This window comes from Monodon monoceros, unplaced genomic scaffold (assembly GCF_005190385.1).
Source record: "Monodon monoceros isolate NGI ecotype Baffin Bay Population unplaced genomic scaffold, NGI_Narwhal_1 Super_Scaffold_12, whole genome shotgun sequence".
NCBI classification, from domain to species: Eukaryota; Metazoa; Chordata; class Mammalia; order Artiodactyla; family Monodontidae; genus Monodon; species Monodon monoceros.
Window position 1 is genome coordinate 167,387,001 of NW_021703768.1, and position 26,982 is coordinate 167,413,982.

At 56.4% G+C, this 26,982-nt stretch overlaps 3 protein-coding genes across 4 annotated transcripts; 2 read left to right on the forward strand and 1 right to left on the reverse strand.

Moving 5' to 3' along the window:
* The first annotated feature begins 138 nt into the window (after positions 1-138).
* On the forward strand, positions 139-12,772 carry PDE4C (phosphodiesterase 4C). The gene is made up of 15 exons (XM_029218652.1): positions 139-649; positions 3,606-3,800; positions 4,489-4,525; positions 4,611-4,684; positions 4,914-4,966; positions 5,262-5,374; positions 5,455-5,548; positions 6,086-6,249; positions 6,449-6,547; positions 6,978-7,142; positions 7,229-7,328; positions 7,962-8,116; positions 10,003-10,125; positions 10,382-10,564; positions 11,091-12,772. The coding sequence occupies exons 1-15, from the start codon at positions 255-257 to the stop codon at positions 11,478-11,480; spliced, it is 2,340 nt and encodes a 779-aa protein (XP_029074485.1). The 5' UTR covers positions 139-254; the 3' UTR covers positions 11,481-12,772.
* Positions 12,773-17,015: 4,243 nt separating this feature from the next.
* RAB3A (RAB3A, member RAS oncogene family) lies at positions 17,016-22,635 on the forward strand. Of its 2 annotated transcripts, none has more exons than XM_029218649.1 (5): positions 17,016-17,171; positions 18,314-18,541; positions 19,686-19,804; positions 20,434-20,558; positions 21,801-22,635. In XM_029218649.1, exons 2-5 carry the CDS (start codon positions 18,314-18,316, stop codon positions 21,989-21,991), a joined length of 663 nt encoding a protein of 220 aa, XP_029074482.1. In that variant the 5' UTR covers positions 17,016-17,171; the 3' UTR covers positions 21,992-22,635. The 2 variants fall into 2 exon arrangements, with proteins under 2 accessions (XP_029074482.1, XP_029074480.1); XM_029218647.1 differs by lacking the exon at positions 17,016-17,171 and adding an exon at positions 17,599-17,709 and having other exon boundaries at positions 21,801-22,556.
* Positions 22,636-22,685: 50 nt separating this feature from the next.
* MPV17L2 (MPV17 mitochondrial inner membrane protein like 2) lies at positions 22,686-25,664 on the reverse strand. Its single transcript, XM_029218651.1, has 5 exons — positions 25,354-25,664; positions 24,551-24,721; positions 23,819-23,895; positions 23,530-23,658; positions 22,686-23,207 (listed from the first exon to the last, which is right to left on the reverse strand). Exons 1-5 carry the CDS (start codon positions 25,538-25,540, stop codon positions 23,109-23,111), a joined length of 663 nt encoding a protein of 220 aa, XP_029074484.1. The 5' UTR covers positions 25,541-25,664; the 3' UTR covers positions 22,686-23,108.
* Positions 25,665-26,982: the final 1,318 nt, after the last annotated feature.

A 26,982-nucleotide genomic window follows, 5' to 3' on the forward strand; every position in this document is an offset into this window, starting at 1 on the left:
CAAGCCTCAGTTCCCCACCTGGCAAAGGATTAAGGGTTTGTAGTTTCTGAGCAGCCCCTTGGTGGCTCAGTCTTCAGTTTCTCCATCTGGAAAATGGGTAGAGGGGTATTGCAAGCACTGTGTGGGATCTGGGCAGCCCCTCGGCAAACTCTGTGTCTCGGTGACTCCCTGATAATGGAGAGCGCTTCCTTTTTTGACTTCTGTATCTCTTTTCAGCCGAGTTATCAGCTGAGCAAGCTGCACTACTGGGGGACATGGTGGCAGAGGGAAGTGGTATAAGATGCGGTTTCTGGGCTCCCCCAAAGGGGAAGCAGAGAGTGTCCCATCTAGCTCAGTGCCTCGGTTTCCCCATTTGTCCCGGTGAGGGCGTCCCTGAGCGGTCCTGCGGCGAAGGCGGGGCGGGTGCGCCTCCTGCCCTCTCCCCGCCGGGCCCCGCCCCCGTGGTTGTCCAGAAAAGGTCCCGCGCAGCCTGTACTCCGTCCAGCCTCCACGCGGTCTTGGCGATGCAGGGTCCCCCTGCGCCCGCCCCGGCCCCTGTGCCCAGCTCCCCCCGGGGATCCCCGCGCGGCTCCCCCGGGCTCTTCAGGAAGCTCCTGGTGAACCAGAGCATCCGCCTGCAGCGGCGCTTCACCGTGGCCCATCCGCTGTGGTGAGGCGAGACAGTGGGCCTCGCAGGGCTCATGGGAACAGCCGGGCTGGAGGTGGGAAGGGCAGAGTCAAGGACAGCTGGGGCCAGGTTGGGGGTCAGAGCATAAAGGCTCTGCCTCTTTGCCCTTTCTCCGTATCTCTCTCCCTCTGTCCTATCTCTGTCTCTTTTAGTTGATGACTGTCTCTCTCCATCTCTGTTTCCCTCCACCCACCGCCTGGACACACGCCCAGGGGACCAGCCGTCTGTCCCTCTCCAGCTGTGAGGCCTGGAGCAGGACGGGCTGAGGCTCACGTCTCCTTCTGACCCTCGCCAACCCGGGGCAGGCGGGCTGAGAGTCCTGGAGGTGGAGGGAAGAGGGTCACTCCTCCCCTTGGTCTGCCCCCGCCATCCGTTCTGGCGCCAGCAACGGGATGGCCTGGTAGCCTCACACTAAGCCCTCGATCTCCGCGGAGGAAGAAGTGATTTGATGGAGGCCTTTGAGGCAGGGTGTTCGCGGTGTGAGAGAGCTTGTTGCGCGCCCGCGCAGAGCGCCGCCTCTGCGCAGCCCCGCTCGGTTGCGAATTCCGGCCCTTCAGGAAGCGACTGTCACGTCGTGGGTCGCAGGGCAGAGGCTGGGGTTGGAGGTGGGGCTGGTGGGCGCCGACTGGGTCTCATACCTTGCGCTTGGCTCGTGCGGTTTTCTCACTTGGTAATTTGGCATCTTGCGGCTCAGAGACTAAAGGTCCCTTCTCCAAGGTCACACGGCCGGTGGCAGCTGGTGGAGAGGGAGGCAGTTGTGACGGTGGTCCCTGATGGGCCATTTCAGGCCGAGACTGGGGTCCCGGGTCCGGGAGAGCGCCCCCAGGGCACCAGAAGCTTGCGAAGAGGGGTCCCCGCCGAGGGCTCCGGAGTGAGCACAGGGGCGTCGAGGACGTCAAGGGCGTGAGGCTGGGCGAGGGCAGGTCTCTCCGAGGCCCCTGTGCTTCAGTTTACCTGTCTAACAGATGGACAGACGCGCCGTTCCCACAGTCGGTGCGAGCTCCTCCCCGCTGCCCGCGTCATGGAACCACGGCCTGACCCAGCAGCTCTCGGCTAAGTTTAGAGCAGAAAGAAAAACAGCTTCCCCCGTAGCGACAAAACCCCGGCTCAGCCCTTAGCTCTCTGTGCTCGCTACTTGGATTCGAACCCAGCACGCTGTGGCCTCTCCCGGCCTCCGTTTCCCTATTCATCCATAGGTGTGCTTTTCCCAGAACTTTTGGGGAGATGAGAGGGAGGGGTAGGTGGTAGCCACGCCCAGGCCTCCCCCTCTGAGCACAGGTTTACGGTATCCACCGCCACTAGCCCGCCCCCAAGAGTGTCTCTCCTCCAGTCACCCGGCACACTCGGAGGCCGGGTAAGAGCTAAGAAGTCCCGCCCCTCCGGGTGACGTCACGAAGCGGGAACTCAGAAACGCTGGACTTGAGGGGCTTCTCCAGGAGCCCCAGAACCCGAACAGACCGAGAGCGGTCGGACATAGCCGAACACCCGAGGTGAGGCCGGACTAAGCCGAATATGCCCGACCTGGCCCGAGTGCCACGCGGACTTGCTCGAAAACCTGGCGCTACTGGACGTAGCCGAACACGCCCGAACGCATCCGAACCTACCCGAATGCGGTCGGTTGTAGCCGAATTCTACCGAACTCACCCGACAGAACTCAGGGGAAGAGGTCCAATCCTGTATGATCAGACCCAGCTTAGTCAAACCTGGCCGTACTTGACCGAGCCGGACCGAATCCAGCTGAACCGGACAGAATCCTGCCGAATTCCCCACCCCCAACCCGGTCTGAGCCGAATTCCCTCCTCGGAGTCTTCCGGCAGGCGCCGATCCCATCCGTGGACTGGGATGGGGTGACCTGGAGGGGGACCAGGTGGACACTGGCCCTCGGCCAGGAGGGGCGTGTCTAGGGGGCGGCCCCTGGAGTCTTCCTGTCTCCGTCTTTCCTGCCCGCTCCCTTCTCAGAAACCTGTGACTCACTTGCAGCCCCTCTCCTTGGTTGCTAACTCCCCCTCCCACACTTCTGTTCTAGCCCCATGCCCCCTGCCACTCTTTCTCTGACCTCTGACTCGAAGGGTGAGAGTAGTAGATCCCCCTTATTCCGTCAGAGTGTGGCTGGAGGGAGGGATGGGAGGGGTGATTGGGGATTGCCTGGAACAGGAGGAGGACGGTGCTCTGGGGAGAGGACACATCCTGTGCAAAGGCCCAGAGGTGGAAGAGAACAGGCAGAGCGTTCAGGGTCAAAAATAAAGCAGAAGAACTGGGGAGCTAAGGATAGGGCCAGAGCGAGCTGGAGGCGTGGTTGGTGAGATTGGGGTGGGGCCATATGGGCTGGAGCTGGGGAAAGGGGACAGGTGGTCCAGGGCGTAGCCAAAGCTGGCTGGGGATGGGGCCCCTCCTGGCTGTGAGGAGCCTTCGAGTGTGCCCTATCTAGGCGGGACCCAGATCCTATCCAGAGAGGAAAGCCCAGGAAGTCGTTTCCAATCCCCATGAACTTACCCTGCGGCCTGGACCTCAGTTTACTCCTTAGTAATACGGGAGCCCTGTCACTCTCCTCAGGTGCTCGGTTGTAACTCCCTAAAAGCACCCTGGGGATGAAGTCTACCACACCCATACTAGAAACAAAGTTGTTGATGTCCATAGAAAAGCTGAGACCTACCCATGGTCACAACAGCCACTTGGAGACAGATCTGAAACTCATGTCCTGGAGTCCAGATTAGTCCCAGTGGAAAAGACTCTGGGGTACAGAGGTGGAGATGGAGGCGTGAGGGACGCGGTGTCCCTGAGTGGGGGTGTGACCGTGGGACAGATGGACAAGCTGCAGGCCACTCCTGCCCAGCCCACCACGTGGCCCCAGGGAGGATGTGACAAAACTGATATAGGCCATGTCCCAGCATCCATATGCCAGGACCCTCGGCTCTGACTATGACTCCTTTTCCTTCAGCTTGGACCTGGAAAATGGGCTATCATGCGGAAGAAGCGCCCTGGACCATCAGGCTGGGTCTGGCCTTGGCCGGGTCATCCAAGCCCCTGCTGTCCAGCACAGCCAGAGGCGGGAGTCCTTCCTGTACCGCTCAGACAGTGACTACGAACTCTCGTCCAAGACCATGTCCCGGAACTCCTCTGTGGCTAGCGACCTGTGAGTCTGAGGCTGGGGGATAATACTGCTTTCTACTTCCTTCCTTCCTTTATTCCTCCATTCGGCACACCTCCTTCAAATGACCGTTTGAGGTGGGCCTTAAAGTTTATGTAGGAGTTTGCCTATTTGCTTGTTCAGTAGGACATGCTAAGAATGATATCCAGTGATCCTCTGTGCTTCACTTTAGGCTGGGGTTGCGTGGCAATCCAGTGACATTAAGGCCAATTAACAGCAACCGAACGTACACTTTGATTTGAGCTTTCTGGTAGCAATAATTTCCTGCCTCTACTAAGACCCCTGTTGCCCCTGGGACTCAGATTCTCCATTTGTGAGATGGGGATAAAGTGAGTGATTGGTCAGAGGGGCTGTGGCTGCTTTCAGAGAAGAGTCAGGTGAGGGGAGTCCAGGAACTACTAGGAAGACACCCAAAAGAGGGAGTCGGGACAGGAGGATGCCCTCAGCTGAGGGCACAGTGTGGGTAAAAGCTGAAAGATGGGGGACTTCCCTGGCGGTCCAGTGCTTAAGACTCCGCGCTTCCACTGCAGGGGGCACGGGTTCAATAACTAAGATCCCGCATGCCGCGTGGCGCAAAAAAGGAAAAAAAAAAAACAAAACAGAAAAAACTGGAAGATGGGAACGTGTGGGAGGGCTCCCTCTGACCGCCCTTCCATGTCTGGTCTCCCCGCAGACACGGAGAAGACGTGATTGTGACACCCTTTGCCCAGGTGGGTACCCACCTCTCCTTTCTCCCGCGTGCCGGGCAGGTAGAGCCGACCCCTCCTTCCCAACGCTGGCCACCCCCCCTCGCAGGTCCTGGCCAGTCTGAGGACGGTTCGGAGCAACGTTGCGGCCCTTGCCCACCTGCAAGGCAGCGGGGCAGCCAAGTACGCAGGGGGCGGGGCGGGGGCGGGGCCTTGCGGAGAGAAGGGCAGGGCCTGGCGGAGAGGGGCGGGATCAGAAGACAAGGTGGGCGAAGCAGAGGCGGGGCACGGGAGGAAAGGGCGCGGCTGGCAATTCGGGGATCGGGGGAAGAGGAGGGGCAGGGGCCAGGAGGTCTTGGGGGGCGGGGCCCTATGGGTGGGGCAGGCCGCTCCAGAGCCGATTGTACTGCAGGCAGGCATGCGTCGGGAACACCCCATCTGGCAGTCAGCCCCCTCCACCAACAGGTAATGCGCCTGCTCCTATCCCCTCCTTCCACTGTGGGACAGCTGTGAACTTCCTCTCTATGGGGACCTCCCCAGCCCATGAATCCTTGGGCTGTGCTAATTGTAAACCTCCCCCCCCACCCCACCCCGCCATCCCCCCGCCCAAACACCCTTGGGGATGCGGAGATCCTGGGGTCCTGAGTGGTCTCATTCTCATTGGGAAGGGATCCAGGGTCCAGATGCAGAGACGGGAGCAGGAGGGGCACATGGTTCCCAAGTGGGGGTGGGGCAGGCCCCTGACCAGCTTGGCCCCCAGAGGACACTGGGCAGAAGCTGGCTTTGGAGACACTGGACGAGCTGGATTGGTGTTTGGATCAGCTGGAGACACTGCAGGCGCGGCACTCGGTGGGGGAGATGGCCTCCAACAAGGTTAGTAGGGCCAGATAACTGAGATCACTTGCCTATGTCCACAGTGCCCCCATCATCACTGACATCACCTTCCCCCGCAGTTCAAGTGGATGCTGAACCGGGAGTTGACTCACCTGTCTGAAGCCAGCAGCTCTGGGAACCAAGTGTCTGAGTACATATCCCGAACCTTCCTGGGTGAGCTATGGTGGGTCACTGACTAGGCCACATTACAGAGGTAGGAAGAGGGAAGGGAAAGAAAGACTTCTGCTACAGACCTTAACTGAGGAAGATAGAACCAGACACGGACACCCCCAGCCCCATGAGGCAGGGCTGGACCAGAGGGAGGGACAGGAGGATCTTCCAGGAGGAGGGGGACATTAAAGTTAGGGTTTTGAAGCATGAGTAGAAGTTTGCCAAGGAGGAGATAGAGGGAACGACAGAGCTGGGTCTCCAGTTTGGGAGACAGAAAGGACATTTGACTGTTTTGGGAGAAATACTAAGCTCCAGGTGCCCAGGGGCCATGTCCAGCAGAAGAGGTCACTGAGATCAGCCTTGAACAGAGGAGAAGGGTATCTACAGGCCAGAAAGGACTTTACTCTGAGATTACTTTGGTCCAGGTAAAAAGGAAATACGTTGATCTTGAGGCTTGGCAAGGTCCAGTACTTGAGGCCAAGCAGGTCAACCCTAGCAGGTGAATTGACTTCTCTGAGCCCTACCCTGCCCCATCTACAGACCAGCAGACTGAGGTGGAGTTGCCCAGGGTGACCCCCACGGAGCCCCCAAGGCCCATGTCCCAGATCAGCGGCCTGCGTGGACTCCCCCACAGTACCAGCCTTTCTGCAGCCACTGTCCCACGCTTTGGGGTCCAGACAGATCAGGAGGGACAACTGGCCAAGGTGGGTTTACAATGGGAATGCTGAGACCCAGCTTTGAATCCTGGCTCTGTGTGGCTACCCTATTTTGGGCCTCAGTTTGCCCACCTATATACTGACCAGGTGGGGCTCAGTGTAGGACCTGAGTCCTGGGGATGGGGGTTGAGGCTCCAGAGTCTGGGGAAGTTGGTTTGCAGTTAAGCTCCAGTCCTTCACATTTTAGGAGCTGGAAGACACCAAGAAGTGGGGGCTTGATGTGTTCAAGGTGGCAGAGCTAAGTGGGAACCGGCCCCTCACAGCTATCATGTTCAGCATCTTTCAGGTACCTCCCCTGCCCTTGGCTTCTAATACCCTTGTGTTTCCTTCACTCCTTCCTACCTCAGGACCTCAGGGGGCACATATTCTTCAAATCCTCCCTAACATCCCTGAATGGGGTCATTTGAGCAGGGGCATTGAAGGATGGATAGGCATTTGTTAGGTTTAAAAGTTCACTGCTGATTGGCAACAAGACTCAAGCCTCAGCCTTGGGCCAGGCCTGAAGAGACCCAGTCTGTAGGGAACAACTGTGGGGTCAGAGATGAGCCAGAGGGGAAGGACAGAGACCAGGGGAGTTCAGAGGAGAGCAGGGAGGGCATCCTGGAAGACGGGGCACTTGAGAGATGGATAGGGATTCAGAAGGAGAGAAGGCATAGGAATAGTGTGTGCTGCCACCCAGAGGCCGAGGCCCTGACTGGGGCCCTGTGATGCACCAGGAACGGGACCTGCTCAAGACATTTCGGATCCCAGCAGACACACTTGCCACCTACCTACTGACACTGGAGGGTCACTACCACAACGATGTGGCCTACCACAATAGCCTACACGCCGCTGACGTGGCCCAGTCTACACATGTGCTGCTGGCCACACCTGCGCTTGAGGTAGGGCCCTACAGCTGCAGGCAGCCCTGGTGCGTGCAGGGCACAGAGAGCCTGCCCCTCACCTCTTATGCTCCATGCCCACTCAGGCCGTGTTCACTGACCTGGAAGTCCTGGCTGCCATCTTTGCAAGCGCCATCCATGATGTGGATCATCCTGGGGTCTCCAATCAGTTTCTCATTAACACCAGTGAGTTAGGGGGCTGGGCCCTGCCACCACCTGTCAATCAAGTGATGTTAGGTGGTCCCGTTCCTACTCTGAGTCTCCCTGTTTGTGAAATGACTGCCACAATCTTCCCTCCCTTAGGTGCTGAGAGCAGACCCAGATATACAGTAGATACTCAGTAAATGAGAGAATAACAAATGTGACAGAGCTGATTTGGGCCCACTGAGATTTTAAAGTTTAGGATCCTTTGTGGTGTCAGAAAAACTCAGTCAACAAGTAATTATTGGGTACCTCTTATATACATCCCTGGAGAGCTGGAGATAAGAGTGGAGCCCTCTCACTTGAGGATCCCAGGGTCTAATAAGACAAAGACTTGGTAGTTCACTCAACCAGCACATAGCACTGTCTCCTGCCATGCCAAGTCCCCAAGGAGTCACCAGTCTCGAGGAGGTAGAGCTGAACACAGATGCCCCCAGCCTCGCAGAGTCAGGGCAGGGCCATGGGGGGAGACAGGGTCCTAGAAGGCTTCCTGGAGGATGGGGCATTGGAGTTGGGGCTTCAATGCATGAGTAGGAGTTTACCGAGAATTTACAGAACCAGCCTTTGGGTGGAGTGGGTTGGGTGGGCAGGTCTTGAGGTGCTCCACCTCCCCTACAGACTCAGAGCTTGCACTTATGTACAATGATACCTCCATGCTGGAGAACCACCACCTGGCTGTGGGCTTCAAGCTGCTGCAGGCAGAGAACTGTGACATCTTCCAGAACCTTACCACCAAGCAGCGGCTGAGTCTGCGCAGGATGGTCATCGACATGGTGAGACAACAACGATGGATGGGGTGGGGCGATCTTGGTATGGCTGGGGGTTCAGTTGGACCAGGGCATGTCCCCATTCTGAGTCCGAGCTTCCTGGTCTGTAAAATGGGGCAATGACTGTCCAAGCCTTGGGTAGGGGTGACTAGGCCCTTGGTCAGGCTAATCAGGTCTTGGGTGTGATTCACGTGCAAATGATGTGGAAACTTTCTGGGGTTTCAGGTGCAACTTTTCTGACACTTAAGTCTGTGCATTTGATATTTTTTGAGTTGGGAGACACCAGTACGTTTTGGGGTCTTGTGCATCAACTCATTTATTTAACAAGCATTTATTGAGCATCCATTGTGCTTGTCCTGTGACAGTGACCATTAGAATTCTGGCCTTTATGAAACTCACAGTCTGTGGGGGAGATGGACACATAGGTGGGAGCCATGATGGGGGGCCCACAAGCAGAGCCATGATGGGGGACCTGTAGACAGAGCTGTGATGGAGAGATGCTCAAGGTTGAGGAGGGCTTCCCCAGGAGAGAACACTGAAGTCAGGGCCTGAAGAGTGTAGAGGACCATGGGGTGGGGAGGAGTGTTCCCAGCAGAGGGAACAGCATGTGGGGAGGGCTCAGAGGAAACCAGGCTCCAAGTGAAGAGGAACTAAAAGTGTGCTGAGGGAGAGTGGGGGCTCTGGGCAATGGGCATTGCCAGAGTGGAAGCATCATTTGGTCCAGATGGGAGGTTTGGGGAGAAGTGTTTTTTTAATATTTATTTATTTATTTGGCTGTGCTGGGTCTTAGTTGCCGCATGAGGGATCTTCATTGCAGTGTGCAGGATCTTCGTTGCGGCATGCAGGATCTTTAGTTGTGGCACACGGGATCTTTAGTTGTGGCATGCGGGCTCTTAGTTGCGGCATGAGGGATCTAGTTCCCTGACCAGGGATCGAACCCGGACCCCCTGCATTGGGAACATGGAGTCTTAACTGCTGGACCACCAGGGAAGTCCCCTGGGGAGAAGTTTTGAGACTTCGGTGTGATTCTCAGAGAAACCCGTGGGTCATTCCTGGGCTGGGTCCGCATGGGTCCAGCTAAATGATTTTTAAGCAGCTGTGCTCAGAGCTGAACTTCCCTTCCGGTGGCTAAAAACAGCCCTCCCGGCCACGCAGCAGCCACAGGAAGGTTTGGGGAGCACTCAGTCCACCTGTGGCTCCCACAGCCCTCTGGATAAATCCCCCGCTCCTCCCTGAGGCCCTCCCCACTCTTATCACCCTCACTTGCTCCCATGTTGCTCCTGCACTCGTTTGTTCTAGCTACAGCTCTCTCCTCTATGTTCCTCAGCTTATTCAGCCTCAGGACCTTTGCACTGGCCAAGTCATCTGCTGGGCTTCAGGCATGTTTCATGTCAACCCCCAGGTCTAATCTCCCTCCCTCATGCCCTGTCCCACATGTGGGATGCACCCCACAAGCCCAGCAACCTTGGAGAAGGGACTTTTTTTTGTGTGTGTGTGTGTGTGTGTGGTACGCGGGCCTCTCACTGTTGTGGCCTCTCCCGTTGCGGAGCACAGGCTCCAGACGCGCAGGCCCAGCAGCCATGGCTCACGGGCCCAGCCGCTCTGCGGCATGTGGGATCTTCCCGGACTGGGGCACGAACCCATGTCCCCTGCATCAGCAGGCGGACTCTCAACCACTGCGCCACCAGGGAAGCCCGAGAAGGGACTATTGACTCAGCTTCTCTTGTGAGCTGGGTTTACAGCAAATCTTGATACATGCCCCCATTTGACAGATGAGGACACTGAGGCTCAGGGGGCTGTGGATCCAAGTGGGTGTGGCATCTGGGAAGTGGGGAGTGGGGGTGGGGCAGGCGCTATCCTTATACCTGCCATCCTCCTTCACCTTCCCCCAGGTGCTGGCCACAGACATGTCCAAACACATGAACATCCTGGCTGACCTCAAGACCATGGTGGAGACCAAGAAGGTGACAAGCCTTGGAGTCTTGCTGCTAGACAACTACTCCGACCACATCCAGGTGTGTGGCTGGGCCAGCCCTAAGGTCTTGGTTTCCACACTCTCATTCAACTGCATTTATGAAGTGCCAACTGCGTGCCCAACTTGAAGAAATGGAGGCACATACGGTCACGTGGCTGTGCCTTAGCCACCCTTTCCCCTGCCCAGCCTCAGTTTCCCCACCTGTAAGATGGGTATGTCCATGGCGCCAGCCTCTGGGGCGGGTGCCAGGCCTGGGGTGGCCTGGCCTGAGCCTTCCCGAGCCTCGGTCTCACCAGGTCTTGCAGAGCCTGGTGCACTGTGCCGACCTCAGCAACCCCACCAAGCCGCTGCCGCTCTACCGCCAGTGGACAGACCGCATCATGGCTGAGTTCTTCCAGCAGGGCGACCGTGAGCGCGAATCAGGCCTGGACATCAGCCCTATGTGCGATAAGCACACAGCCTCAGTGGAGAAGTCCCAGGTCTGAGGGTGACTGAGCCGAGCTGGTGGGCACTGGGGAGGTGGGAGGGAAAGGAGTGGCTGAGCTGACCCCATGAGTCCTGGCTTGACCCCGGGCTGGCAAATGAGGGGATGTGGCCTAAGGGTCTGCACTGGGCTGTGTAGAGTCAGGCCTGGTATGTATTTCCTCTGGGCTGTCGAAAGAGAGATCTTCACTCACTTGTGGAGTTTGGAAGTATCTGTTCTGAGTGACATAGGAGATTCTTGAGGTGCTCCCAGTCTGGGGGACACATTCATCCAGCTCTGAGGAGTCAGAGCTGAGGTAGAGGGAAAGACTTAGGGGTTGGGGGAGCTCAAAAGGGGCAGAGGAGTCTTCCAAGAGGAGGGGTTATTTGAAGAGGGTTTCGAAGGATGTGTAGGAGTTGGGAAATGGCATTCCAGGCAGAGGGAACAACCTGGGCAAAGGCCTGGGGGCTGGACTGGGTCTAGGTTCCATGGTAACACACCACCCAGCAACCTCTATCCCCCAACTCTGTATCACCCCACAGGTGGGTTTCATTGACTACATCGCCCACCCACTGTGGGAGACATGGGCTGACCTGGTACACCCAGATGCACAGGACCTGCTGGACACTCTAGAGGACAACCGCGAGTGGTACCAGAGCAAGATCCCCCGCAGCCCTGTGGACCCCACCAGCCCCAAGCAGGGTGGTCCCGACAGATTACAGTTTCAGCTGACTCTGCAGGAGGCAGAAGAGGAGGAGGGAGAGGAGGAGCGAGCACTAGGTGGGGAGGCCTCAGAGTCACCTGACACTGAGCTTCTGTCCCCTGAGGCCAGCCCAGACCCTGGGGCCCTATACCTGGACAACCAGAGGACCGTGGGCAAGCCCTGTGTGGACCATGAGGGCAATGTGATGGCTGAGCCTTTGGGCACCTAGTGGTCCCTGAAGGGTGTGTAGACTTTCCAGGAAGAGGTCCCAGGTGGCCCCTGCTTTGCCTTCCCCACCCACTGAGGGAGACAATCAGGCTTTTAGCTACAGACAGGTCTCAGGGTTGAATTGGAGGCACCTGGCGGGATCCATTCTGACCCTGAGCTCAGCTGAGAGAGCTCTCCAAGGAGCTGGGCTGGGGGCAGCCTCTTCCAGGGCCCTTGAGTTCTCCCTCCTGGACTTCAACCCCTGGTGTAGAAAGGGAGTATCTGCCAGGCCCCTTGTGCATCTTCTCCAGTGGTCACTCTTCAGCCACGTCAATCACTTTATTTTTTCATTCTTTATCCGATATTTACCGGGCACCTACTGTGTGCCAGGCCTGTGCCTCTTATGTGCCTCTGGGTTAGCCCTGCACAAGGAGGTGGGGAGTCAGCCTCAAGGAGATGCCCCCTCCCCTAGACACCTCCCCTTCATCTGCAAGGCAGCTCATTACAAGAGAACAAGAACTTGAATGGGAGAATTCTCAGCACCAAAGCTTCATCCAGACCCAGTTCTGTCTCTGGAGCTCTGGTGGGGGGTGATAGGGGCCATGAAAGAGAGGGCTGTGTGTCAGGAACTGTCTCTGAAGACTGATTTAGCCTTCGTTGCTTGTGCACTGGCTGTTGCTTTAAGTTGCTGTGGTTTCTGTCTTCAGGTCTAAGGATCCTAGTTCTCCCTGGTCCCAGGACCCCCTGCTGGCTCCCTTATACTTTCTCCCTCTCTAGAACAGCAACAAAAGCACAGACTTCTCCCCCACGGAAGGTCTCTCGATCTTCTGATTCTGAGGCTGTCTCAGATTCCCCGTAGGGAAAAGGAGGCCTCTGATGCTTTCTTGCGAGTCACAGCCCCTTCTGGGCCTCAGTTTCCCCTCCATGGCCTGATCCTTAGTACTTGGGTAAACTTTGGTTGGAGGGCGGTGTTTGTGACCTCCCTGAAATATCTTAGAAATATGAGGCATTCTCTGGGTTTAAATAAACTCTATCACCCGTAATTAGTACCGTGCCCGTTTCACGGATGGGGAAACAGGAGCGGAGAGGTCCTGTGGCCTGAGGGCTCAGGGCCCTGTAGCTGGGGGGCAGACGTTAGCCAGCGGCGCCCCCTGGTGGCTGGAGGCACAGCGGGGAGGCGGGGCGAATTCGGGGCCCTTCCTCGCTTTGCCAGAGGTCTCTCCCGCACCCAGCTTGGTTGAGTTCACCCTGAGGGTGCCGGCCTGGCGCAGAGCAGGTGAGGCGGCTCTGTGCTCAAGTCTCAGATTCAATTCCCGCTTCCGGAGGCCTCAGTATCCCCCCCATCCCACCCCCCACCCCCTAGCCTCCCTCCCCGCGTGTCTAATGATTTATACATGGCACAAGCCATCACAGCAGCCCCTGGCTTCAAGAACAGCTTCATTCCTAAATAATTTCATTAATAATTTCATTCCGTTGATGATCCATCGTCATCGCAATTAATGATCAAATGCCACAGAGGGAGAATTAAAGGGCATCTGGATCATGAACTTGGTGCATTTCCTTCCACACTTTTAAAAGGCAGAGAGATTTATGGGATTTTTATTTATATATTTTTTTTATCCTTTCCACCTTGCAAGTAATACATGTCACTGTAGAGAATCCGAAAATACTGGAAACATGTAAAGACGACAATAAAATTCTGCTGTAGCCTCACCCACAGATCATCTGCCTTCAGCATTTCACCTTATTTCCCTCTGTTTTTTTCTCTACCCATTCATAAGAACACTCATATGTCCCCCTTCATTTTGGGCCACAGGTATTCCTCCCTCTTCCCCTTACTGACTGCACACTACCCACACTGGTTTTTTTTTTTTTTTTAATTTATTTAATTTATTTTTTATTTTTGGCTGTGTTGCTGCGCGCGGGCTTTCTCTAGTTGCAGCGAGCGGGCTTCTCATTGCGGGGGCCTCTCTTGTTGCGGAGCACGGGCTCCAGAGCGCAGGCTCAGCAGCTGTGCACGGACCTAGTTACTCCGCGGCACGTGGGATCCTCCCAGACCAGGGCTCGAACCCGTGTATCCCCTGCACCGGCAGGCGGATTCCCAACCACTGCACCAGCAGGGAAGCCCCCCCACACTGGTTTTTTAACACCCCAAGCACAGTCCCACCTCAGGCCCTTGGCACATGCTGTGCCCCCTACCTGGAATACTTCTCTCCTTCATCCTCCCTCTTTGGGTCTCAGCTCAGCATCCCCTTCTCCAGGAAGTCCTTCCTGACCCTCCCCCTCCCACCCCAGGCTGGCACTGGTGGAAGCTCTCTGGGAGTCTTTGACAATGTCAACAAATCTCTTAACCTCCCCGAGCCTTTGTCATTTCGCGGGTAAAATGTGCTCTTTGTGAGGATCACAGGATTGTAACAACAGGTATTGTCTGAGGAAAGCATGTCCTGAGCTCTTTCTTCACAGGTATAGAAACTGAGGCTCACAGAGGGGATGAGGAAGAAGTCACTCATATGCTCCAGGTCTCCCATTTCCTCCCGTTTAGGGTCCTTCCTGAGGGACATAGTCCTTGCCTTTGTGGCCCACTCTAGACCCAAAGAGGAGGGTGGGAGAAGATCTTTAGGGCCCCTGGGAACTTTCAGCCCTTGTGAACTCCTAGGGTGACTCGTAGGGCCTCAGTTTGCCCTCTGTTGAGGGAGAAAATGTTGCCTGGCCCCCCTTCCTCACAGAGCTGGAGAGGAGTTGTCCCTCGAGCTTGTTTAGTGAGTTCCAGCCTCAGGGCCTTTGAACTTGCTGTTCTTGCTGTCTGGAGCACTGTTCCCCCACTTCTCCCAGTGGCCAGCTCATTCTCCTCCTTCAGATTCCTGCTCAAACGTCACTTCCTCAGAGAGGTCTTCCCTAACCTCAGTGGCCAAAGTCATGCTCCTTCCAATCATTCATTTGTTCATTCATTCATGTCATACCATCACAGGGTACCTACTGTGTCCAAAGGTGTAGGTGCTGGGGACACCGATCCCCGCCTTTCAAAGCTCACAGCTGGCTATTGGATAAATAAGTCAACATGATCATTTCTAATGGGGATGTATCAGGAAGGAAAACTATGGTGACATGATAGGAGGTGGCATGGTGAAATCAGAACTTCTGGAGGGAGGTGGGTGTTGATTGGAGATCTGAAGGGGATGAGAGAGTCAGGCACAGAAAGAGCTGGGGAAATACCTGGGGAAGAGGACACAGCAGGTGCAAAGGCCCTGAGGCAAGGTTGCACCTGGAACCTCGAAGAGGGAATGACTCACTGGAGGAGAAAGATGAGGTAGTGGGATGGGATCTGAGAGGGTTTGGGGCCCTTCTCCTATGCAGCTCTGTTGCTCGGACCACACAGAACACCTCCCCTCAAGTCTGTAGTCCTCACCTCCAATTCGACCATCCCTAATTCCAGAGCCTTATGCTTATTCTTAACAATAAATCCTTCCATTATTTTTATTTTAAAATACAAAATCCTGGGACTTTCCTGGTGGTGCAGTGGTTAAGAAACCGTCTGCTAATGCAAGGGACACGGGTTCGAGCCCTGGTCCGGGAAGATCCCACATGCCGTGGAGCAACTAAACTCGTGCGCCACAACTACTGAGTCTGTGTGCCACAACTACTGAAGCCCGCGCGCCTAAAGCCCGTGCTCCGCAACAAGAGAAGCCACCGCAATGAGAAGCCCGCGCACCGCAACGAAGAGTAGCCCCTGCTCGCTGGAACTAGAGAAAGCCCGTGTGTAGCAACGAAGACCCAACGCAGCCAAATAAATAAATGATTAAATACATAAATAAAATAAAATACAAAATCCTTTGTGCAGAAGCTGGTATACATTGGTGTGGGCCTTTACCCTTTGGGAAAAAAATAAGTGGGTATTTCCGATCGACACCCACGTACAAACCCGGAAGCATGCATTTGGGAGGTCAGGGAGCCTAGCTGCCTCGCACGCCCTCGCCTCCACCTGGGCAGCGCCTGGAACACCCCCCCCAATCCCCCACCCCAAAGCGGGAACTCGACTGCTGGTCTTCCCGTGGGGAGAGATTGGAGGTGGATTTATATTTATTCATTATCTTTTTCTGAATCTTCCCAGCCCTCCGCAGTGGGTTTGTGATACTTTTATAGTCTGAGTGAAGAGGAGGGACAAAAATGTTATCCTTAGAAAAAAATAGATTTCCCAACTGCAAGGAGAGCTGGAGGGACGTCTCCGCACTTCCGGGGCGCTGGGGGCGGGGGTGGGGGGAGTGGGCGGCCTCCAGGCGCTAAGTTATTCTGGTTTCTAGGCGCCTCTGCAGCTGGCGAGCTTTTTATAAAGAAGACAAGCCCCGCCCCTCGTCTCCTGAGGAGGAATCAGGGAGATCAGAATTTTCCTGGGGCCACACGCCCCCTGCCGGGTGTGGGGACCGGAGTTGGGGTGGAGGGCAGAGACCTGGAATGGAGGCCAAGGTCTCGTTCTTCCTCCCCTCCCCCAATTCTGACTTTTTCACATGAAGACGGATGTGACGGGTCACCTTGGACCCCAAAGTCTCCATCTCTGAGTCTCATTTTGCCAGGATGGAGGAGGGAGGACTCTCTGTCCCTGTCTTTTTAAACTCAGGAACCAGGGAGGAGTAAAGCATCTCCCACCCCTTGTCTTTATTGTTGGGTCTTTGAACCTCGCTCGTATCCTCCCTGTTTCCCAGGTTTTTTACCGCAGACTTTGCGAGTTTAAGGGACAGGCCGTTTTTCTGCCCTACTTCCTGCATTTCGTTGAATTTTTCTCTGGAAAATGGGGAGCAGGAAGGAAAGGGTTTCCTGGAGCGTTCGTTAGCCCCTTCCTTTTTTCTGGAAATTGGTGGGGAAGGGTGACTCTCTTGATCCCAATTTCTTCTTTCTTCATCTCAGAAACAGGGTGGAGCATCTACTAGCCCGGTCCCTTTTGGGGGTCTTACAGCTGAAATTAGACGGAGTCTATCTTGACCCCTATTTCCGCTTTTTCTTCTTTTCTACTTATGTTGAACCCAATAAATAGGAGACGTGGAGCATCTTCTCGAACCTCTGTTCCTCTTTTCTGAAATTGGGAATAGGGAGCGTTTAAGGAGAGGTCACAGCTCCCTGGACTGAAAGGGGACCTCCTGAGTCTCCGACCTGGGTGCATGGGGGCGGGGAAGGGGAACACCCCCAGAAGACCCAGGCTCAGCCCAGGCTTCAACCTCTTGTCCCTTCAACCGCTCGGGAACTGCCATTGGACAGGAGGAGGGCGTGACAATCTTTGATTGGCTACTTAGCCCGTCGCTCGAGGACTTAAGCCAATGAGGAGGCGCCGCGCAGCCCCGCCTCCCTAACGCTGAAGAGAGGTGGAGCCGGCAGGCGATTCCACCCCTCCCGCACCGCTTCTGCTAGCTACTGGATGAGCTCGCTGGGCCCCGCCCCATTCTCATGTCAATCTGCGTGAGCGCCCCGCCCCTCCCGGCTCTGCGTGCGACCGTGGACCACATCCCCATCTGTGGCTCCTCCCTAGAATGGCGTCACGACCTCATCTGCATATTAAGCCCCGCCCCTCTCTGTGCAGGACGTCACCGCGGACTGCAGGGGCCTGAGCCGCTGCCGTCGCCTCCGCTGACACGCAGCCCCACATCAGCGCACTGGGGGCCCTGTCACCGCCGCTGTCAAAAAAGTCGCTGCCGCTAGGGTCGCCGCCGCATCAGTGTAGGGCAAGGTGAGCTCCCGGACGGTCCGGTGCGCTCCCTCTCGGAGCACATACATAACCTTCATTTGACTGATGGGCTGGGGTAGGGGAACGAAGTTGGCCGGCGTTAAATGAGGGGAAGGATGCGGCAGTCGCGAGCCTGGGGAGGGGTAGGGCCCCGGCTTCCTCCACCTGCCCTATCCTCACCCCCCACCCCCATCCCTCCACCCCCGGCTCTGCGGCGGAGGGGGAGGGGAGACGAGACGAGTGCCTTGCGGGAAGCTGTGCGCGCGGGAGGCTCCGTGCGTGCGCGTGCGCGTGGTGTGCACACGCGTGTACGCGCCCGCCTGTGCGGGCGGATCTGTGTGTACCCTTGCTTGTGTACCAGGGTATTCTCGTGTGACCCCTTGGAGGTCCCGATCCAAGTTTGTGCGTGTTTCAGGCATGTGGAGGGAGACGCGTGGACTGTGCGTGTGCGTGCACAGCAATGTGCATATGTGCACGGAGATGCGTGCCCGTGTGGGTGACGTGTACTCGGCTGCCCGGGTGGAGGACGCAGTGCGCACGGGTGGGTTTGCACATTTGTATATGCATGTCGGTGTGCAGACAGGCTCTGTCCCGTGCACCGTGTTCGACGCTCAGATATGCACGAGCGTGTCCGAGTGTGTGCCCTGCTGTGTGCACGTGAGCGTGTGCACGCCCCGCTCCTATCACGTGATGTAGCTGTCTCAGCCCGAGCTCTCCCAGCCTGGGAGTCTGGGAGGAGGACTGCGGACACGCGTCCCTGTGGTACCGTACACGCGTGTGCACGTGCACCCGCGTGGCTCAGTTCTGAGGAACATGAGTGATTGATAGGGGGCGGGGCCGGCCGTAGTCACCCCTCCAGGCGCAGCTGTAGTGCTTAGGTTACAGCCGGACCTGGGGAGCAGGCCTGCTGGAGGGGGCTGCAGGGGTGTCTCCATCCCCTTCGTTCTGAGGTTCTCCCCTGAAACCTCGGGCCTTTCAAGGTCATGGCCCGCCCTCTGCCGTGGGCCGCACCGTTAGTACTGGGGCTCCTGATGGGATAAGGGTAATCTCCGTCCCTCTCTGGGAGCTCTCCATCCTGAGCCTGGGCTTGGGTGTTTGGGGGTGGAGGGAGACCCCTCACGCTCGCCTACGCTCCGCACCCCCAGATGGCATCCGCCACAGACTCTCGCTATGGGCAGAAGGAGTCCTCGGACCAGAACTTCGACTATATGTTCAAGATCCTCATCATCGGAAATAGCAGCGTGGGCAAGACGTCTTTCCTCTTCCGCTATGCAGACGACTCCTTCACGCCTGCCTTTGTCAGCACTGTAGGCATCGACTTCAAGGTCAAGACCATCTACCGAAACGATAAGAGGATCAAGCTGCAAATCTGGGTGGGTCCAGCTGGGGGGCTTCTGGCTTCATCACTCTCCCTCCCGAGAATAGCAGCCCCAGCTTTGCCTATTTCTTTCCTGTCTAGATTCATTCATTACACACTGGGCATTTATCAAGCACTTACTGTGTACAAGGGGCTAGAGGCACTGAAGAGGGGGCCCCTGTTCTTCCATCAGTACCTAATCAGTGCTCTTCAGGGGTGGGGAAGGAGCAAATGATGGGTCCTCTCCTGACCCTGACATCAGATGCATCATTTGCTTGGTGCCTCAGTTTCCCCATGTTCAAGTTCCTCCATGTGTGTCTGTATCAGGTTTCAGAGGGATCTTGACCCCCAACCTCATTCCCTGGGACAGGAGCAGGCTCCTCCGTCAGGGTCTTCTGGCCACTTTCCTCAACGCCCCCGAGGCCTGAGGAAGCCTGCCAAATGCCAAGTCAGAACTGCTCGTTCCCTGCCCACAGTCCTTCCGCGGCTCCCACCTCACTCCGGGTAAAACCTGCACCCCTCCTCGCAGCCAGACCCTGCCTAGTCTGCCGCTGTTGTTACCCCATCTCATCTGTCTCCTTCCATCTCTGTCTCAGCCTCTTCATTGTTCCTCAAATGTGTACCAAATGCAGTCCCACTTCAGGGCATTTGCCCGGGCTGTGCCTTCTGCCTGGACCGTCCTTCCTCTGATCCCCACATGGCTCCCTCCCTCATCCTTCAAGTTTAAAATTGAAGGCAGCCCACGCTGCCCGTCCTTGTCGGGTTTTTTTCTCCTCAGTCCTCGCCACCCTCTGACGATACATTTTCTACCTTTTCACAGGTTTATTGTCTGTTTCCTGCACTGGATTGTCAGTTTCACAAGGGCAGTGATTTTGGTCCATTTTGTTTACAGCTATGTCCCCAGTGCCCAGCACAGGGTGTGGCACAGGTACACGTGTGTTGAACGAATGAGGGAACGATTCTGTAGGTACCTTAGGATGACTGGGTACCACATTCCCAGTGCAGGCAGCCAGCTCACTCTCCCTGACCCACTGTGCCTCTGGGCAAGCCCCTGCTCCTCTGGGCCTCGAGGGCGCTGGACCTGACCATCTCAGAGTTCATACCCACTCTGAGGAGTTTCCGTGTGTGTCCTCTCTGACACTCTGTCTCTTCTTCCCCAGGACACGGCGGGGCAAGAGCGGTATCGGACCATCACGACAGCCTACTACCGGGGCGCCATGGGCTTCATCCTCATGTACGACATCACCAATGAGGAGTCCTTCAATGCGGTGCAGGACTGGTGAGCGTGCCCCCACCTGCTCGCAGATGGTCTTCTGAGCTAGGCTTGGTGTAAAGCCTGGGGTACAGGCAGAGATCAGGGGGAGCCCCAGCCGCTTGGCAGAAATGTAAATAACAATATTGGGGTCCCAGCCCTGCTATCAATCTATAATCATTAAAACAGTGTGGCATCAGCTCAAAATAGTGGGAAGCAGGGTTTCAGGTGGAAAAATGAAACTAAACATACAGGAAAAAAAATCTGGGAGGGACAGAAAATATGAAGACAGTTTGCATAGGTTAGAGGATATAAACATTGACATTTCCTGACTAGAGTAATGATACATTTTGAGAAAATGTTTGAATTTGTTAAAGAGCGAGAATTCTTCTCTGGGGGTGGGGGGGATCTGGGAAGGATGGGAAAGGCTGCTTGAAAGAGGGACTCCCAAGAGCAGTGAACTGTGGGAGCAGACACCTGCAGAGTGTTCCTGGCAGGACAAAGACAGGGAGGAGGATCGAGCCTGCCTCCCTCAAGAATTAAAGAATTAATGGGAGGTGGGGGCTGGAGTGGGGGGAGGACGGGGAGAAGGGGGAGAGGGGGGCGGAGCTCAGATTCTCCAAGCCCTAACCCTCCTCTGTCACCACCTCCTCCAGGTCAACCCAGATCAAGACCTACTCATGGGACAATGCCCAGGTGCTGCTGGTGGGGAACAAGTGTGACATGGAGGATGAGCGGGTGGTGTCATCGGAACGCGGTCGGCAGCTGGCTGACCACCTGGGTGAGTACCCAGCGAGGCTGGACACCCACAGGCTAGGAAAGGGACACTGAGGCCCTGAAAGGGGAGGAGACACACCCAAAGTCTCACAGCAAAGCCAGGATTCGAGTCCAGATGATTCATACTTTCTGCAAGCTGGCCTTGATCCAGGGGCCGTTTGAGGTGAGTCTCTTTTTTTTAAAATTAATTTATTTTATTTATTTATTTTTGGCTGCACTGGGTCTTCACTGCTGTGCGCGGGCTTTCTCTAGTTGCGGCAAGTGGGGGCTACTCTTCGTTGCGGTGCACGGGTTTCTCATTGCAGTGGCTTCTCTTGCTGCGGAGCACGGGCTCCAGGCACGCAGGCTTCAGTAGTTGTAGCACGCAGGCTCAGTAGTGGTGGCTCGCGGGCTCTAGAGCACAGGCTCAGTAGTGGCGGCGCACGGGCTTAGTTGCTCCGCAGCATGTGGGATCTTCCCTGACCAGGGCTCGAACCCATGTCCCGACCTGCATTAGCAGGCGGATTCTTAACCACTGCGCCACCAGGGAAGTCCCTTGAGGTGAGTCTTGATGGATGCTTAGGAGTTTGCTCTGCAGGAGTTTCTGATTCATTCTGATACTCTCACTGCCCAGCCTTGTGCTGGGTGTTGCTGGGCCCCTGAGAGGCCTCCAGCTTTGTGAGAGAGGAAAGGACCTCAGCTGGGGGAGCCAGGCTCTGCCCGGCATAGGTAAGTCTTCCTGGAAGTGGGCCTTGGATCTGGTACTTAAAGAAAAAGGAGGTCTTTCAGACAGAAGAAACAGTGTGGGCAAAGGCCAGACATGGGAAAGATCCTTTTGGCAAAGTTTTATGTGACTGCAACATGAGGGTCACTTGGAGGAAATATGGCTGATCTCGCAGGGCCTGAAGCACGAGCTGAGGAGCCAGACTTTTCAGAGGGCAATAGGGAGCCATGGAGAGTGTGTGAGCAGGGGAAGGCCTGGGTCTGAATGTCAGATGCCGCCAGGGCCAGGGCTCGGCTGGATGGTGGAAGCAGGGAAGTGGGTCTTACCAGGGCTCTGGGGACAATGAGAGGGGACAGTTTTAGGGTGAAGAAAGGAGTGCAGGAAATAAAGGCTGACTCAGTCCAGTGTTGCTTCCCCAAGGGACCTGTCAGTGCCTTTAACATGCAGTTGGCACTGGGAATCTCCAGGTGTTACCTGCCCTCAGAAAAGTGTCTCTGGGCGTGGCGGAACCAGGGTCCTCACCCCTCCCTTCCCTGACCACAGGGTTCGAGTTCTTTGAGGCGAGCGCCAAGGACAACATTAATGTCAAGCAGACCTTTGAGCGGCTGGTGGACGTCATCTGCGAGAAGATGTCCGAATCACTGGACACAGCCGATCCTGCAGTCACGGGCGCCAAGCAGGGCCCACAGCTCACGGACCAGCAGGCGCCCCCCCACCAGGACTGCGCCTGCTGAGAGCCGCCCCGCCCCATCCCGGCCCCGCCCTCTGGGCCTGAGCCAGGGCCCCTACTGGCCGTGGGCGTGAGTCCCCTGCCCTGATTTAGCCCATCACCCTATTTATTATCGTAGCTATTTATTTATTTATTTATTGGAGATGTCCCCCAGGGGCTCGGGCACCCCACCTGCTCCGTGCCCCACCCTGTACATATCCTGCTCTGCAGTGGCGTGTTGTGGCCCCGTGAACTCACCACTCACCCTTCTCTCCAGACCCCACCTTTTTATAAATTCACCCCCATCAACAGTTATCAGTTTTTAAGTGGGGGCCGGATGACACCCCAGGGCAGTCTGGTTGCATGATGCAAGGTAGCCAGACCTGTCAGCCTCCTGGCTGTGACACGGTAGGTCCGGGTGGCTGCAGGCATCTCGACGTGGACCACGGGGTGGGTCAGAGCCAGGAAATGGCCCGCCTGGCTCCTCGCCCCCAAGGTTGTACCTTTTTTTGGAGGGGGGTGGGGGCTGCTGTGGATATTCACCACCCTGGGACACCACCTCTCACCAGACCTGTTCTGATGTCATGAGTGTCAAACATGCCCCCCAGTCCCCCCAGGAGATGTCATGACAACACTACACACACCCAATAAAGTGAATGGACGACACAGTGTCCCTATGAGCGCCGGCCTGCCGGTGCTGGCTTTGCTCATCCACAAGATTTTCAATTACAAAGAGAATTTAATTCTCTGTACTTCCATAGTCCACGAACAGAGGATGAGACTGGAGGCTACACACCCCACCCAAGGCTCCAAATTCTGGGGGCCCTGCTCCAAGTGTATGGGCGATGTCCCCACCTTGGTCCCAGAGTCCAGCCCGCAGGAGTGTTGAGGGCTTGGTACTAGCTGGCTGGCTGAGGCCCAGTGCTGAGGGTGGAACATCTGTCACCAGTCACTTGAGGCTCTCCCAGAAGGGTTGGGGGATGACGGTCCATCTTCATGGTTGTGTTCCAGATGGAGAAACAGAGGCCCGGCAGTGGGCTTGGAAGGGGCAGCCCAACCGGATGCCTAGGAATCAGGGTGGGCCTAGGACTGGGCCCAGCAGTCCGTTCCCCTTCCTGCCCAGGCGGCTGGTCAGCTGAGGGTCAGTCTTGCCCTGGCTGGCATGTGGTGGCAGTGTGGGGCAGCTCAGTCTGCACAGTGCCCAGGGCCACACAGCCTGGGGGCGCTGGGGGGCCTGGGATCTGTCCACACAAGAGGATCTGGTTACAGGCGTTTGTTCATCCCTCTGGGCTCCTCACTGAACCCTCCTCCACCCGTCAGGGCTGGGGTCAGCCTTGCCGGACAGATGCGGCAGGGACCTGGCCGAGGTCACATCAGACAGAAGACATGGGCTTGGTCTTCACCCTGCTAGTGATCAGCAACCCACCCACCCACCATGGGGTGCAGGTTGTCGCGGGCACAAGAGGCCCGCACCCTGGAGCGTAGCTGTACTGCCATTTGGGGCTCACACATGTGGCCCCCCCAAGGAGTCCCCTGGGTCCTTGGTCTGCCCACTATGCTTACCCGGTATTTCAGATAGGAGAGGTATGTGTCCCAGCCCAGCGTCAGGCCGTTGATGTAGGTGACTCGGAACTGGGGGGGCACGAAGAGGAAATTCACCAGCTGCGCAGCAGGCCACACGCACCAGTCAGCCTACGGGGAGGGGTGGAATGCAGTGAGAGGCGGGGCTGGGCGGGGCCGGGTGGCTGTGAGAGGTGGGGCTTTGAAAGGGGGTGCCTGTGAAAGGGAGAGGAGGGACAGATGCAAGGGGGCAGAGATGAAGGATAGGCGGGGCCTGGGCAGGCACGCCCACCTTGTAGAATTCCCAGAACTTGTCCCGCAGCTCCTGGCAGCTCTCGCCCAGGGTCTGGCCCTCCAGGCAGCCAAGGCCTAGGAAGGAAACCAAGAAATGAGAGTGTCAGAGGCTGGGGAGTACGGAGTACGACAGTAGAGCGGGTGGGGTAGGACCCCTGAGGAACAGTGTCTCAGGCAGAGGAAACAGGACACTTAAAGGCCTTGTAGTGGGAAGGGCAGCACAGCAGGGTGGCTAAACAACAGAACAAGTCAAGTCGGGGAGAAGTGAGAGGAGAGAGGTCTGTCGTGAATAATCGCGTACCCTGAGGGATGCGTAGCCACACACCCTCGTTGCGGCTGAGGCTATTTTATTACCGGTCCTAGGATGCTTGTGCCCTGTCAACGTCAGTCTCAGCTCCCCTTCCTCCAGCCTCAGAGCCTTTGCATGGGCTGTTCCCCCTGCCTGCTGGCTCCTTCTTCAAGTCTCAACTGAGTGTCTTCTCCTTTGGGACGTTCTCCCAACCACTGTCCAGGGCAGCCCCATCAGACACTGTCTTCATCCTTCCTACATTTAGCATCATTCTCTGTGATTCTGCCATTCACACTTGCCTCCACTGGGTCTGTCCTACCACCACTGTACCCCAGCCTTCAGGAGGTGCATCAGTAATGGGTCTCCACATCCTTAACACAAAGTTGGCTCTGTCCCTCCCGACCTATGAGGGGCAAAGCCCAAGCTCACGGGGCTCCTTACCCAAGAAGTACCAGACGCCCAGCATGGGAGAGGCCACCAGTTGGTCGACGAGGACCTTCCTGAGGACGTTTGGGAGGCCACGGAAGCCAGATGCAGGGAGCAGGCGGTCCAGCCAGAGGTACCAGTAGTGCAGGAAAGGGCCCATGCTGCAGCCCACAGCAAACATGCTCGCTGTGGGCGGTCCAAGAGTCAGGGGGTGCATGTTAGGCCAGCAAAGCCCCCAATTCACTCCCTCTCTGTCTAAGACCTGGGTAAGCCTGACACTCTCCCAGAGCCCAACCCATTACTAGCCCCACTGCCACGTACCATTCCAAGAGCTGCGTTTGCATTTTCTTCCCTCATTCCCTCACCACCGTGGCAGAGGGTTCTACCATCGCCCCGCTTTCCAGAGGAGGAAACAGAGGCACAGCGGGTAGGGAAGTGTGGGACCAGGGCGCAATCCTAGGCTGGCTGGGGCCAGACGCTGCGCCCTTGACTACCCCGGGTGCAGCATCCTGTGCTCAACGCTAGGTCTCTCAGTGCAAGAGAGAGGGAAGCGGACCAGGGGTTGGGCGGGGACCTGACCCTCAGGATGGGAGCGAACAGAAACCCCACGTATGATAGGGGATGAAGACCCCCGAGGGGGGAGGGGACAGAGATCAGGGAGGGGCTGTCTAGGGTGCACGCTGAGGTCAAGGGTCTTGCCAGGGACTGAGGTCACGGGTCATGGGTCACGGCACGCGGGTCCGGGTCACAGGTCTCCGAATTGAGGTTGGGGCCAAAGATCCTCTGGGGTCAAAGGCCAGCAGCACTCGCCCCCTCACCTGAGCGCCGCGTGTCAAACTTCTGGCCGGGCCGGGCGCGGATCTCCCAGGACTGGCGCGCTCCATCCCCGGCCGCCATGAGAGTGCCGCAGCCCAGCGTGTTGGTGACGAGCAACGCACGGCCTTGGAACAGGGGCTGCCCCGCGGCCCAAAGGCCGCGCAGCCAGCACCAGCCGCCGGACGCCATCGCCTGCCGGGACCTAGGAACTGGCACACCCGGCCGCCCTGCCCATGCCGGCCAATCTCCAGTCACCCCGCGTCCCGGATCCCCGCCTCGCGCCGTGCTACCCAATCGCACGCTGCCTTCGTGATTTGCATGCTGCCCCAAGTCACTGCAGCCAATCGCCGACCGCTTGCTTCTTCACTTTGCCCGCCCCGAGAGGTATTAGCCAATCAAAAGTCGATATGCCGTCTAGAGGCTAATTGCCGAACGAAGCCGCACACCGCCTTCCGCGCCTTACGGGCCAATCGCAAATAGCCTTCGCGTCACACCGCGCATGCCAATTGCTGTCGTTCTAACCTCGTTTTCCCGCCCCTATCAGCTCTGGCCTATGGGTAACCGTCTCCACACCCTTATTTGCCTGCCCAGTACTGAACTGGCCAATCGGAGACTCTCGCTGACTATCGTTAGGCTGGCAAATCACTGACTGTCGTCCTGCGTCCCGCATTGAGATGGCCAGCTCTACCGAGTTCTCTCTTGTAGTTGCCCTCCAGATTTCCAGATTCTCCCGAAATTCCTGAAAAGGGGATCGGACTGTGGCCGTGACTACCGGGGCGGAAGTCCAATCCCGCAGAGACTCGAGAAAGTGGGGGTGGGGCTACAGTTCTGCGGCGCGCGCAGGCCGCTGGGATTCTTGTGTAGACGTTGACGTTGGTCCTGACTACTGCTGGGTATCTGACCTCAGTTCAAGAATAATATAATTAAAACGTTAGGCACTGTTCTGGGCACATGACGTGCATTAAGACATTTCACAGCAACTTTGTGTTGCTGCAGGGACAGTTTTATCACCTTGTTATTTCCTGTGTTCCTGGAGGGGAAAATGTGAGTTTCAATGGAAATCTATGCGTTACCTACAGGAACAGGGTGTCGCAAACTGTCGCCTGTGGGCCAAATCCTGTCGGCGCCGGTTTTGGTGAGGCTCGCGAGCTAAGAATTCTCTTACCTTTTTTAATTGGTCGGTGAAAAAATCCAAATAATATTCTGGGACATGTGAAAATTATATGAAATTCAAATTTCCGAATCCATAAATAAAGCTATGTTGGAACACAGTCATGCCCATTTGTTTCTTTATTGTCTACTCTCATTACAATGAGCAGTTGCAACAAAGATTGTATGGTCTGCAAAAACTAAACTATTTACTATTTGACTCTTTACAAATTTTTTTTTCCTCTTTGTTAGAGGATACCCTTCAGGGTTTTCTGATTTTGATTCTATGGGAGATATTTTATAAACCCTGTGGTTATAACTGATAACAGGGAAAAATAATTCTTCCCTATAGACATGCAAATGAATTCTGCTGAGTGGAGAGATGCCCACCCCCAATTTTTTTGCCTTCATTTGTACATTCATTTTACTGTGCTTGTTTTGTCTTGTTGTTTGGTTCTTCTTTGAAATGGGCTTAACGCCTG